The 12,938-nt window shown below is 49.9% G+C and overlaps 1 protein-coding gene across 9 annotated transcripts in view; it reads left to right on the top strand.

Annotated features, from left to right (window-relative positions):
• PAX5 (paired box 5) overlaps window positions 1–12,938 on the top strand; it is a 201,462-nt gene that overhangs the window by 57,856 nt on the left and 130,668 nt on the right. For all 9 annotated transcript variants that reach the window (XM_025360528.1, XM_025360529.1, XM_025360530.1 and 6 more), the window contains one exon: window positions 10,528–10,703. In XM_025360528.1, the coding sequence (XP_025216313.1) occupies window positions 10,528–10,703 (176 nt within the window). The remainder of the gene's footprint in view (window positions 1–10,527; window positions 10,704–12,938) is intronic.

Raw genomic sequence — 12,938 nt, forward strand, 5'->3', positions numbered from 1 at the left:
TGGCCAACATGGTGAAACTCGGTCTCTACTTAAAATGCAAAAAATTAGTCAGGTGTGGTGGTGCATACCTGTAGTCCCAGCTACTTGGGAGCCTGAGGCAGGAGAATCGCTTGAACCTGGGAGGCAGAGGTTGCAGTGAGCCAAGATGGTGCCATTGCACATCCAGACTGGACAACAGGGTGAGACTCCGTCTCAAAAAAAAAGCCCCCAAAAAAGACTCAGGCTATATCTTTTCCAGGGGGCCGTTCTTGGGCTACACTTGCCCTTAGTCTGAATTAAGTGGAGTGAGTGAGTGTGGAGCAGACTCTGGAACCAGACTGCTTGAGTTCGGACCCTAGCTTCTCCACTTCTTAGCTGTGTGATCTTGGGCAAGTTACTCTTTTTTTTCCTTCCTTCCCCCTACCCCCCAATCTTTGGATCCTGTGACTAGGCAAGTTGTTTAACCCTCTGCCTCAGTTTCCTCATCTGTAAAATGGGAGGAAGCAATAACAGACTTGACATCTTAGGGTTTTCGTGAGGATCCAATAGGGAAGGTGCTTAGAACAGTGTCTCGCAGAGTGAGCTCTGAATAGGGTCTGGCCACTTCCATTAGGCTCCTAGGGCTATGTCTGCTTCTTAGGCTCCTAGCACTTATCGTACTACATTGCAATTATTCACTTGTCTTCGTCCTCCACTAGGAGACGGGGGCTAAGACTTGAAGCTCTCTGTAGTTCTGGTGGGAAGCCCAGGGCCAGATACTTGTATGTTGCTCAGGGATCAACGGATCCAGGATGCTTGAGGCAGGAGTCAGAAGCCTCATATCCAAGCTTACCTTGAATCTGCTGTCTGGCCCCTGACAGATCCCTTTGCCGTCTGGCCTCCCCTTTGCCATCCTCAAATGTGGAATCACCAGCCCTTGGGGCCTTTCTCACACTGACAGCCTATGACTCATTGGGTAACACCCAGCACAATCAGATTCACTCTGGTCAAACCTGAACGTATTTGGCAATTTTACAATTTCGCGTTTTCCTTCTCCGAGAAGAAAGATTGAGTGAAACTAATGGCTGAATAATGGTAGTTTCAATGGAATCTTTCTCCATGCCACCTTGATTTTTCTCAGTCTGCAGCCCCAGTTTAGGACAGGATTTAGAAAATGACTCAGAACATTGATTTTTGTTCCGGGCCACCAAGGGACATTTCCAGCCCAGCCACCCTCATCCCCAGCATGGGGCCTGGCTCATAGTAGATGTCCTAGAAGCATTTGCCAACTTAACTTGATTACCTCTACCTGGAATCCCATCTCTTAGCTTGGCATCTTGTTTCCCAGTCCTGACTCTTATTGTCCCTCCTCCAGGACCCCCCTCCCTGTTGTTAGTCATCTCCAGGTCACTGTAAGCACCCCAAACAGCACCATGCAGAGAATCGAAGCTCTGTAATGAGTTTGAGCTTGAGCCTGTGAACAGCATTTTGTTGTTGTTGTTGGACTCTGAGCAATATATGACTTGCTGCATTTTCCTTTTGGTATATGCTGCCAGGGAGCTTAGAGCTCAACTGAGTTTTAGTAGTTTATCATCCACTCTAGTTCAAAATTTTATGAACAGCCTCAAATCTGTCTTAGAAGTAGGTGGGACATAAACTCTTAGTTGTTTCACTTTTTCCTCCTCTGAGATCACTGATATAATAGAGGTCACTCCTGAGTTCTCCGATGATGCCAGCCACTGTCCTAGTGCTGACTTCGGAGCCATACAAGCCTTTCTAGCTTAATCATTCAGTCAACAAACATTGATTAGCATCTCCTATGCTTGAGGTAAATGAGACAGGGGCGCTGCCCTCAACTCATACTTTAGCAGGGAAAAAAATACTAATTCTAGAAACAGCTCATGTTTATTGAGCGCATACTATTGAGTTATGCTAAGTATTTTACATGTATTCTCATTAAATTCTCTCATCAACTCCAGACACTATTATTATTCCATTCTACAGATAAGAAAATTGAGGATTAGAGCAGTTAAAGAAGTTGCTCAAATATCATGGGCTTGTGAGAGACAGAGTGCTGGGATTTGAACCTGGACCCACATGAGTTCGGAGTGCCCAGGCTTCCCCACTGTTCTGTACCGGGTCTGCCACAGTGCTCAACTTCACTTTAGTGCATGTAGGAGCTGTGCGAATGCTCTGCTGTGTTATCTTGGGCAAATTACTTCGTCTCTCTGTGCCAGCTTCCTTAACTGTAAAGTGGAGATTCCAGGAGGACTGAGTTCACAGGATGGTTTGTGAAGAGTAAAATCCAGGCCATAGTGGTGGCCTGTGGAACATGCTGAGGAGACCCAGAAGAAAGGGTGGTGAATTCAGCCTTTGGATTTGGAGGCAGGCTTCAGAGAGGAGGCAGTTTTTAGACTGAGTCTTGCTGGGCAGGAGGGAAGGGCATGCCAGCAGAGGGTGCAGAATGTCTGGGGGCACTGGGGAGCAGTGGTGAAGGGACACATGAGGGCTGACAAACGGCCTGCTGGGGTGGCTTTCTGGGGTGAAGTGGGGGGTGACCCTGACTAGAGGGGCAGGTCGTCGAGGCCTCAGGGGCTCAGGCTTTGTCCCCAGGGAGCCTTGAAAGGGTTTTCTTGATGAAAATGAGGGTGACAGCAGCTAGCATTATTTGGACACTAAACTCTGTGCCAGGCGCCATGTTAAAGTGTCATGGAGATGATCTCATTTAATCCTCACAAAAGCCCCACGAGTTGTCCTGCATACTGTTACTTTCAGTTTACAGATGAGGGGACTGAGGGCTTTCGTCTTAGCAGCTGACAGGAAGAATAAAGGGAGGTGTCCCGAGTGTTGGATCTGCAGATAAGAGACCTAGGTACAAATCCCAGCATTGCCACTTTGAGCTGAGTGACCTCAGTGACTCAAGCTCTCTGAGCCTCAGTTTTCTCATCTGTAAAATGGAATAAGAATACATACTTCATAGAGATGTTCTGAGGGTCAAAGAAACTGAAGAATGCACAAATAAGTTGGCTCGGTGCCTGGCACTGAACAGCGCTCTCTCCGGGGTGAGAACAGGGGGTGTGGGGAGCTTTGCAACCCTGTTATCTCTGTCAGCCCCACTTCGTTCTTTGCTATTGACAGACGATGCTCTCCTAATCTTGCACAAGGAGTTTTGCTAACATGTCCCAGAACAAATCCCCTGGCTTCCTATCCCTTTTAAAAAATTATTTGTTTTTTTTTTTTTAAGAGACAGAGTCTTGTTCTGTCACACAGGCTAACTAACATGCAGTGGTGCCACCATAGCTCACTGAAGCCTTAAACTCCTGGGCTCTAGCAATCCTCTTGCCTCAGCCTCTCAAGTAGCTGGGACTACAGGCCTGCACCACCACACCCTGGCTAACTTCTTAATTTTATTATTACTGTTATTTTTGAGACAGAATCTTACTGTGTTGCCCAGGCTGGAGTGCAATGGCATGATCCTGGCTCACCAAAACCTCTGCCTCCTGGGTTCAAGTGATTCTCTTGCTTCAGCCTCCCGAGTAGCTGCAGGTGGGCACCACCACACATGGCTAATTTTTGTATTTTTAGTAGAGACAGGATTTTACCATGTTGGCCAGGCTGGTCTTGAACTCCTGACCTCAGGTGATCCGCCCGCCTTGGCCTCCCAAAGTGCTGGGATTACAGGCATGAGCCACCACACCCAGCCATTTTTTATTTTTATTTTTTTGTAGAGATGGGGATCTCAACATGTTGCCAAGGCTGGTCTTGAACTCCTGGCCTCAAATGATCCTCCCACCTTGGCCTCCCAAAGTGCTGGGATTATAGGCAGGAACCACTGCTCTCAGCCTGAAATAATTATTTAAAGTTACAAATTAGCATGGTCTGAATTTGGTGGATCTCTGCTTTATAGGTTGTTTTGAGAATTAGCCATTGCAGCCACCTGAAGATGCCAACTCCAAGCTCTTTGGGCTCACTTGACCCAAACTGGAAAAATGCCCCAAGTCACATCAGTTCATCTTGCCAGTCACCCCAACTCTGTACTCCTGTGGCAGATGACCCATCAGGACCTGCTCTGTCCTGCATCCTCACAAGGGAGACAAGTCTAGGAGTACAGGCAGTGCCAGAGGCCTGTGGTTACAAGCAGCAAACTGGGCTCATCTAGAGACAGCCCTGGACCCTGGGTAAGGTGGGGGTGTTGTAGTGCATAAAACAGGAATGGGATCTGGGAGTTATTCTCACAGTTTCTTCTTTTCTTTTCTTTTCTTTCTTTCTTTCCTTTTTTTTGAGACTGAATCTTGCTCTATTGCCCAGGCTGGAGTGCAATGGTGCAATCTTGGCTCACTGCAAACTCCATCTCCTGGGTTCAAGAGATTCTCATGCCTCAGCCTCCTGAGTAGCTGAGATTAGGGGCGCCCACTACCACGCCCGGCTAATTTTTGTATTTTTAGTAGAGTGGGGGTTTCACCATGTTGGCCAGGCTGGTCTCGAACTCCTGACCTCAAGTGATTCACCTGCCTCGGCCTCCCAAAGTGCTGGGATTACAGCCATGAGCCACCGTGCCCAGTCTATTTTCATAGTTTCAAATAGTTTAAGAGTAAATATATCCCTGTGAAGAAAAAAGAGAGTTATTCCTGTCTCTGACTTTCCCCCAGCACTCCCACTGCCCCCAGCCAACAGGCCTCTCATCACATGAGTGCTCATTCAAGAGAATGGGATCCTCTTGGTTGGCTCAGGCAGTCTCTTAGGGGTGGGATGGATTATAGCCAGGGAGTCCCCTATAAAGACTGCACAACAACCAAAATGGGAAAATAAGTCAACGGTCATTTAATACTACTTAGCAGACAAAATCCGGGTGGATTTTGGTGGAGAAAGGGGTTAGAAATGATCAACTCAGCTACCTTAGCTTACTATCGCTGCCTCTGAGGTTCAGAGGGAGAGGAACTTGCCTGGGCCCACACAGCAAGTAAGGGCAGAGCTGGGGCTAGAAGCCAGGACTGCTGGCTCCCAACCCTTTTCCTACTGGGCCCTGCTACTGCCCTGCCATGCTAAGGAGCAGCTGTGAGGATGAAGGAAGCTGTATAAGGGCTCTGGCCTAGGCCTGGGTTGTGGAGAGGAACTGGACTCTGAGAAAGGCTGGAGGCTGACCTGGTGGCTCTAGCCTGCTTTCCTGGGGCTCTACAGCCTCCAGATGGGGTTACATCCCAAAAGCCATGATGCTAGAAGGGATTTCAGAGATTCATGTTTGTTTTTATATTTTTCCTCCCAGTGAGTGTCTACAGACATAAGGTGCATGATAATTTTTAAAGAAACAAACCAGAACCCTCCAAGAAAAATGCAAAACCCCTGAATCTGCTGCGCTCTGAAGAAAATGGAATGGGTTTATGATCTTTTAAGACACACAAGAGACAGCTTTCTCTTGACAGATGGGAATCTGAGGCGATTTTGCTTCCTCCCTTTTTGCGTGACCAGACCCGATTGTGTAAAGCTTTTAGCTTCAAAGCTGGGTTGTGAATAACATTGGTTTAACCTGAAATTTAAAGCCAGCATTTCTTTGCTCCCCGAGACGGGGCTTCCTGCCCCTTGCTCCCCTGAAGCTAGCTTCCAGAATGTTAATTCTACGAGCCATGGTTGACTAAGCCCAGCACTGGGTCTATTACATATTATTTGATTTGGAGTAGAAAAAAAAAGATTTAAAGATACCATGCCCCCGGTATACCTTTGTACTTTCGCCCATGTCTGTCCATATATTTAAGCATACCATTCACATTGTGAGTTCAGACTTTTCTCCCTGGAATAAAATGGGTCTGAGCATTTCTGTAGCCTGCCTCCAAGACCACATTCTCCAATTAAGTCAGACAACATCTTCACGGTGCAGATGAGAAATGCTACGGAAGCTTACACCGGAGGCCTGGAGGTTCAGACCTGCCCTTGTGCAGGGGCTGATTTGGGGTATTCATTTTTGCAGCTGTCTCTGAGCATATAATCTGTTTGTTGGTTCATTCTCACTGAGGACCCACTGTGTGCCACATCAGAGGCAGGACAGAGGGTCCCTGACCTCTTAGGACCATGTGCTTTTTCCTTCAGAGTACTTACTTTGGTTGATACTTGCACCTTTACTGGTCCGATTATTTTCAATTACTGTTTGCCACCTCCTCTGGACATAACTCCATGAGGACGATGGCTGGGTCAGCTTTTGCCCATCACTGTGTCCCTGGCATTAGCACTCACTAAGCTTGGTGGAGGGAAGAATGATGAATGAGTGAGGTCAGATGGAGGGATCCTGACATTTTCAGATCAGACATGCAGAGTGATGGTGCATGTCACACTAGTCACAGGTAGTACCAATTCGTTCATTTAATCCACAGATATTCGCTTTGGAGGAGAGAGAGATGAATTACCTCCCACCTTTCCCCCGAAGGTAGCTCATAGCACAGTGTGGGAGTGAAGGGTCCAGGGGACGTGGTTTCTAAGGTAAGGGAGAAAGTGGTCAGAGCCCTAAGAACGGGAGCTGGAGGACCGGCTGGGGCATGAAGGAAGGAATCCTGGAGGAGGAGACACGTGTGCCTTCTGGCTGTGTCTGTCTGAAAAACAATGCCTGTGTCCCTGGGAGATGGTTTCCATTCCATATGGGCACAGTGGATCACCTGCGGCTCAACAGGCCAATCAGCGTATCACCTTTAAACACCCACAAATGCAAGCTCCTACTTCCGCCGGCCCCTAGTACCAAAAGAGGAGGCTTGGGAACTGAGTTTAGAAAGCATGCCCCGACCTAAAGAAACGAGCGATTTGGGCCCTGGGACTGAGAAATGTGGAGGGCACATGCTTCCTCAGCACTTCCAGTAGCTCCTCAAGACTCCTGCAGCAAGGCTCAGATCCTCTCTCTGGCCTCTGGGGTTGTCTGGCTCGATCCCTCCCAGCCTCTCCAGATTCTCCTGGGGCCTCTTCCCTCTCTCCCTCTGTTCCTTTCACCCCCTTCTCTCAGGGCCTTTGTACTGGCCCTTTGTCTCCCCGGTCTGGCACCCTCTCTGCCCCACCCCCTTTCCCTGGTCACTCCTCACTCTTCCATGCAATTCCTCTTGGAGACTTCCCTGACTCCTCTCACAGGAGGCCACTCCCCTCCCCATTACACATGGTCACATAGATATATTTTTATGCTCTCTTTTCACCCTAGTATCAGTCACAGTTGTTTGTAATCCTATGTTTATTCGTGTGATTACTTGACTAAAGTGGGCTGCCCTCTGTAGATTGTAGAGAGAGAGGTTTGTCTTGGTCATCACTGTATCCCCTGTTTTTGTTTATTTTTAAAATGTATTTACTTAAAAATATTACCTGATACAGAGTAAATATTTTATCAATATTCGTTAAACCAATGAATAACTGACTATGTGTTTTGGAGTGTCCGAAGCCTTCTTAAGGAAATGACAGACACTATTGCCTTTATTTCCCTAGTAAAGGAAGCAAGCGAGGTGCTGGTGGGGCGAGAGTGGTGAGGGCAATCGTGGGACAGGGTGAGTGCCCAGAGAGGTGGGCTCTGCCCAGCTCACAGCCCTTCCAGGAAAGTCTACCTGCCTCAGCCTCCCAGGTGCTGGAATGACAGGCATGAGCCACTGTGCCTGGCAGCCTGGATATCCTTACAGGCTCAGTTGACAGGGGCTGTGGCTGACTCTCAAAGAAACAGAGCAGGATGCAGCCAGTTCGCTTCTGGGGAGACTCTGCAGAGAGGGGCGCGGGTCCAGCAAGGCTGCCTGTGCTCAGAGGCTGTGTGGTGTCCTCAGGGGAGGGTCTCCTAACACCCGTTGTGTGTACACTTGAGGGCCTGTGTGCCCTGAGCCTTTACTCTGTGCTGGGCTCTACTGGGTGACCAGACAGTGACCTTGCCCACAGGGGCCCTCAGTGGATCCATTCCCTCTGAGCTGTGGAAAGAGCCTGGCCCATGAGTCCCGTGGGAAAGGGATCAAGCCTGAGGATGTCTCTGGGAGGATGGCCTGGCTGGCTGGGAGAGACCCCCTAGAGGGGCAGAGTTGAGGGGGTGTGATGGAGCAGCCTGAGTGGGCCGGAGAAGCTGGGCACTGCCCTGCTGGGGACAGAGCCAGGCCTCGGCAGGAGTCGTTAGGAGATGGCTGACGGGAAGGAGGCTTCACTAAGAGTTTTGGGCCTGGCTGGCAGGGTTGGGGCTGGGAAGTATAACCAAAGCTGGTGGAGGGAGAAGCTTTTTGAAAGTGATGTGCCCCTTCTGACAGGGAGGAACTTGGGGGTGCACTGGGGACCAAGGCCAACATCATGCTTTCGCAGGAGTGACTGGGACCAGGATGACTGGGCAGAGCCACAGCTGAGTAGGAAAAACTGAGCCGTCTTTCCTTGTGTGCATGTGCCTGTGCATGTGTGTGCAGAGAACCTTTGAGAAAAGGATCATTTGGTAGGTGCTGACCAATGGAAGAACACTGCAGGGCAGACAGACTGGGCCATGAGCTCCCGTATCTGCTAGTCTTGGTGACCTTGTGGGAATGGTCCCTGTGGGGATGGGCCATGATGGGAGAAGGGTCTCTGAGGATGATGTCCTCTGGGCAGGAGCAGGCACCTGCCTTGTGGAAGGCCAGGGTCACGGGCTGCTAGAGGAGGGGCCTAGGCTTCAGGCTGGGGAACGTCGGTCAGAGAGACCAACTTCTGCCTTGGCCCACATGTGGGAGCATCTGGTGACTCAGGCTGTGGCCCAGCCTACAGTATCCTCTTGGGTCAAAATTAGTGGGGAATCCATTTTCTCAGAGGGCTCGTGAGCTGCCTCTGAAGGCCCTTCCTATAGAGGATGCTGGGTCCTCTGAGCCTGTTGGCTTCTACAGGGGATCTGAAAGGCCAAAACACAAAGCTGCTATCTTTGTTCAGATGTCAGCATTGCAGTTGTCTCCAGATAAGTACAGTTGAGGAAGCACTGACTTTTGGCTGAGTCTTGGTGACACCACATCCCACTGCTTCATGCTCCTTAGTCTGGCCTCATTCCTCACATGAATGGGAGCTGGCCATGACGGATGAAGTCCAGTCTAGGGCAGGAGTGTGCTGGTGGGGGCGGGGGTCAGACAAGGCCTTGAGTAAGGGCACCTTTTCGCATGAGAGCAGACCCATGCTGGTTTTCCCCAGGGCTTCCTGACTGCAGGAAGATGTCCCAGATGCCTCACCTCTGGGCCTGGGTTTCAAAAAGCCTCTGGTCAGCCTTGTGTGAGCAATGTGGTCCCAGAGAGCCCTGGGGAATGATGTACCCTCTGAGGCCATTTGCTCGCTGGAAACATTTGCCCTCTGTGCTTGATTTTATTTTGAACAGTTCCAGCTTGAGACTCAACAGAAGATATTTCATCGCATTTGTTTCTTTATTGATAATTCATAATATTTCTTTTGACATGTAAGCATCATCACCAGAGACTGTTACAGTGTGAATAGCTAACAATACAGAACACAGAGGGAGTTTAATCTTATACTTACTTAATTTACATTTTGTAATAGGCAGTACATTTAAACTTCTGAAGCCAAACCAAACCAAAGAAAAACATGCCGAGAAAAGTCTCTCCCCCTCACCTCCACTCACTCACTTCCTACCTCCCTGAATGAGCAACCACTGCTCATTCTCATATATCCTTTGGAGAGATCCATATTGCACATAGTCTTATTTTCTTCCTTTTTACACAAAAGGTTGTACATTATACATGCTGTGCTGTACCTTGTTTTTTATTTTTTAACGTAACAATGTATCTTGAAGATCTTTTCATATCAATTCACAGAAGGAAGCCTCATTCCTTTCTGCGGCTGCACAGTTTTCCATTATGCAAGTATGCCTGGCTGCGTTAACCAGCCCCCGCCCCCAAATAAACTCTCGGGTTGTTTCCAGTCTTTTGCTACAAGAACCTTGTACATACATCACTTCTCACATGTGTAAGTTGAGCTGTAAAATAAATTCCCAGAAGTGCAATTGCTATATTGAAGGGAAAGTGCATTTATGGTTTTGACAGATTTGTCGACTTGTCTAGCACAGGTGTTGTTACCACTTCCACCAGAATTGTATGAGAGTCCCGTTTTCCTACAGTCTTCCTAGCACAGTGTTTCACTGACCGATCACATGATGTGGTAGCAAATGTCCAGGGTAAGGACCTCAACTCTGGGAAAAACTGTACCTCCCAGGAGTGTCTTTAGGACAGGAGGGGCAGGAGCACCTGATGACTAGGCCTGCGGGTCAACCCAAGCTCGAATTCTCAGGCAAACCAATAAATCTCTCTAGGTCTCAATCTTCTCATCTGCAAAGTGGGGAGAATAACCTACTTTGAGGGTCCTCACGAGGATTAGATGAGATGATGCATGTCAAAAGGACTTTGCACAGTCCCTGGCACATGGCTGCGGGAGGCTGGCCCTGCACTTACCAAGCAGGTGACCTTGGGCAAGGCGGTGCCTTACCTGAGCCCCTGCCGGTGTCTTCTTTGGTCAGGGAGGGAGTTGGGGTTAGGTCCTCTTTGTAGTCTCAGGGTCTGACCTGTCTTTCTTTAGCAACGTGTATAACCTCCATTCACCCTTCCTCTCTCCTGCTCATCAAAGGTATTCAGGAGTCTCCGGTGCCGAACGGCCACTCACTTCCAGGCAGAGATTTCCTCCGGAAGCAGATGCGGGGAGACTTGTTCACACAGCAGCAGCTGGAGGTGCTGGACCGCGTGTTTGAGAGGCAGCACTACTCAGACATCTTCACCACCACAGAGCCCATCAAGCCTGAACAGGTACGCCCCGTGATGCATGCCCGCCACACCTACCACTGCCACACCGGCCCAGCCACTTTCCTGAAGGCAGAGTCATCTGGCAGGGGGGTGTGGGTGAGGGCACACCAGGTTCTTCTCAGAGAGGTCTCTTCAGTGTTCTTGGCCAAACTTGGGCAGTCACTACATCCCACGAGGCCGGGAGGGCTTGTCTGGGGCTCCAGTTGCTGGCCAGCCGGCGGGTGGGTGACTTCTCTGGCTGCTCTCGTGTCCTTTCCAAGGACTCTCTGGATAGAAGGGTGTGATGATCTTCCGGGACACTTAAGGTGGTCTTGGGTCATTATCTTGTCAGTCAGGGTGATGGTGGAAATATGTAACCAGCACGTGGCCTGGGGGCTCACTGGCCGTGAACAATGGAATGACGGAGCAGGCAGGTATCCCACTGTCTGCCCTCTCACCAGGTCACCCTGTCATACTTTTAGTAACTGAATCCAAGAGTCTGGAGATAAAGAAATGTCTCATTGCACAAACTCCCACCTGGGTTATTTGCAAGAGAGGGAGAAAGCAGGAGGGCCAGCCCTGGCTGACTGGCTGTCTGCTATACCCTGGGCGGAGTAGTCACTACCTGTGACTATAGAGATGGGATCACGAGGCTCGGCCCAGTGAGAGGCTCCTGAGGCCTAACTAACGTCCCTGGAGTACCAGATTCAATTCATAGGACTATTTCCTGACACCCAGTGTGTGCCAGGGGCTTGACAGATAACCTTGCAGGCTAGACATGGCTCTGGATCGCCAAGAGCTCCCACCTGGTGGGCCAACCAGAGAGACCCCACAGACAATAACTTTCCCCAGCACTTTCCTCGCTGGTACTAGTGGTGAGAACTGGCGGCACTGAGCTTCCACTAAATGCTAATTAGAGGATACTTCTGAATTTTCTCCAAAAAGTCATTCCAAATAGTGTAGGCTCCCTGCACAGCTCCCATGGAGAGGCGACGTGCTGGAGAGAACCGTGGGTGGTGAGGGAAGAGCAGGGCCTCTGGGGCCACCTGTCTATGACAGTCTGTCTGTGTCCGAGCAGTTTCTGTGAGAGCTCTTGCAGACCTTCTAGCCACTTTGTTTTCAGAGGGTTAAACCAAGGTCCAGAGAAGCAGAGCAACTTACCTAAGGCCATCCTGCAAGACATGCATTCACATAACAAATACGATGAGTGTCTACTTTGTACAAGCCATGGAGCCATGCACCGGGTCACATCAGTGAACAAGATGGGCTTGGACCTCCCCTCAGGGAGCTTACAGACTTGCAGAAGAATCCCAATAAAAGAATTTCCTGAAGGGTCATGGGTTACAGGTGTGCTTGGTGCTGAGGAGGAGGTGTCTGAGGTTCTCTGAGAGCCTAAAGGAAAGGCTGAGCCACAGTGGCCTCCTGGGAGAAAGGTATTTATGCTGAGCCTGAAGGGTTTGGGAGCAAGGAGAAGGGGTGTGGGGGTGGAGGGAAGTGCCTGGCAGAGGGGACAGCAAGTGCGAAGGCCCTGAGTTGAGAGGGAGGCAGCAGATTGAGGAACGGAGAGAGCGGGCGTGGCTGTGGCTCAGGGACGGGCGGGGGGTGGTGCTGGGGAGGTGGGCCTGGTCTTGTAGACTGAGGTGAGGATGTTAGTCTTTCTCCTACAAGTTGAGTGATGCCTCTGCTGGGTAGGACACGGTTATGGTGCTGGGCATAGCCGCCCCCACACACTCTAGATCCTGGGCTTCAGGGAGGAGAATCTGTTTCCATCGCAACACCCTCCCGGCTCTGCTCAGAGCCCTTCTGGGAGAGGGCAGAAGGCACGTTTTCTCCGACATGGGAAGAGAGTGAGAGGGGACTTGATCAGGGAACCTTCTTGGATGAGGCCTGTCCTTCCCTCCAGAATGTGGAAGAAAGTTTATCTTCTTCTTTTATTTTTTGAGATGGAGTTTCGCTGTTGTTGCCCAGGCTGGAGTGCAGTGGTGTCATCCCAGCTCACCACAACCTCCACCTTCTGGGTTCAAGTGATTCTCCTGCCTCAGCCTCCTGAGTAGCTGGGATTACAGGTGCCTGCCACCGCGCCCAGCTAATTTTTTTGTGTTTTTAGTAGAGACAGGGTTTCACCATGTTGGCCAGGCTGGTCTTGAACTCCGGACCTCAGGTGATCCACCTGCTTTGGCCTCCCAAAGTGCTGGGATTATAGGCGTGAGCCATTGCGCCCAGCCAGAAAGTTTATCTTTTTTTTTTTTTTTTTTTTTT

Source organism: Theropithecus gelada, chromosome 15 (assembly GCF_003255815.1).
Source record: "Theropithecus gelada isolate Dixy chromosome 15, Tgel_1.0, whole genome shotgun sequence".
NCBI classification, from domain to species: domain Eukaryota; kingdom Metazoa; phylum Chordata; class Mammalia; order Primates; family Cercopithecidae; genus Theropithecus; species Theropithecus gelada.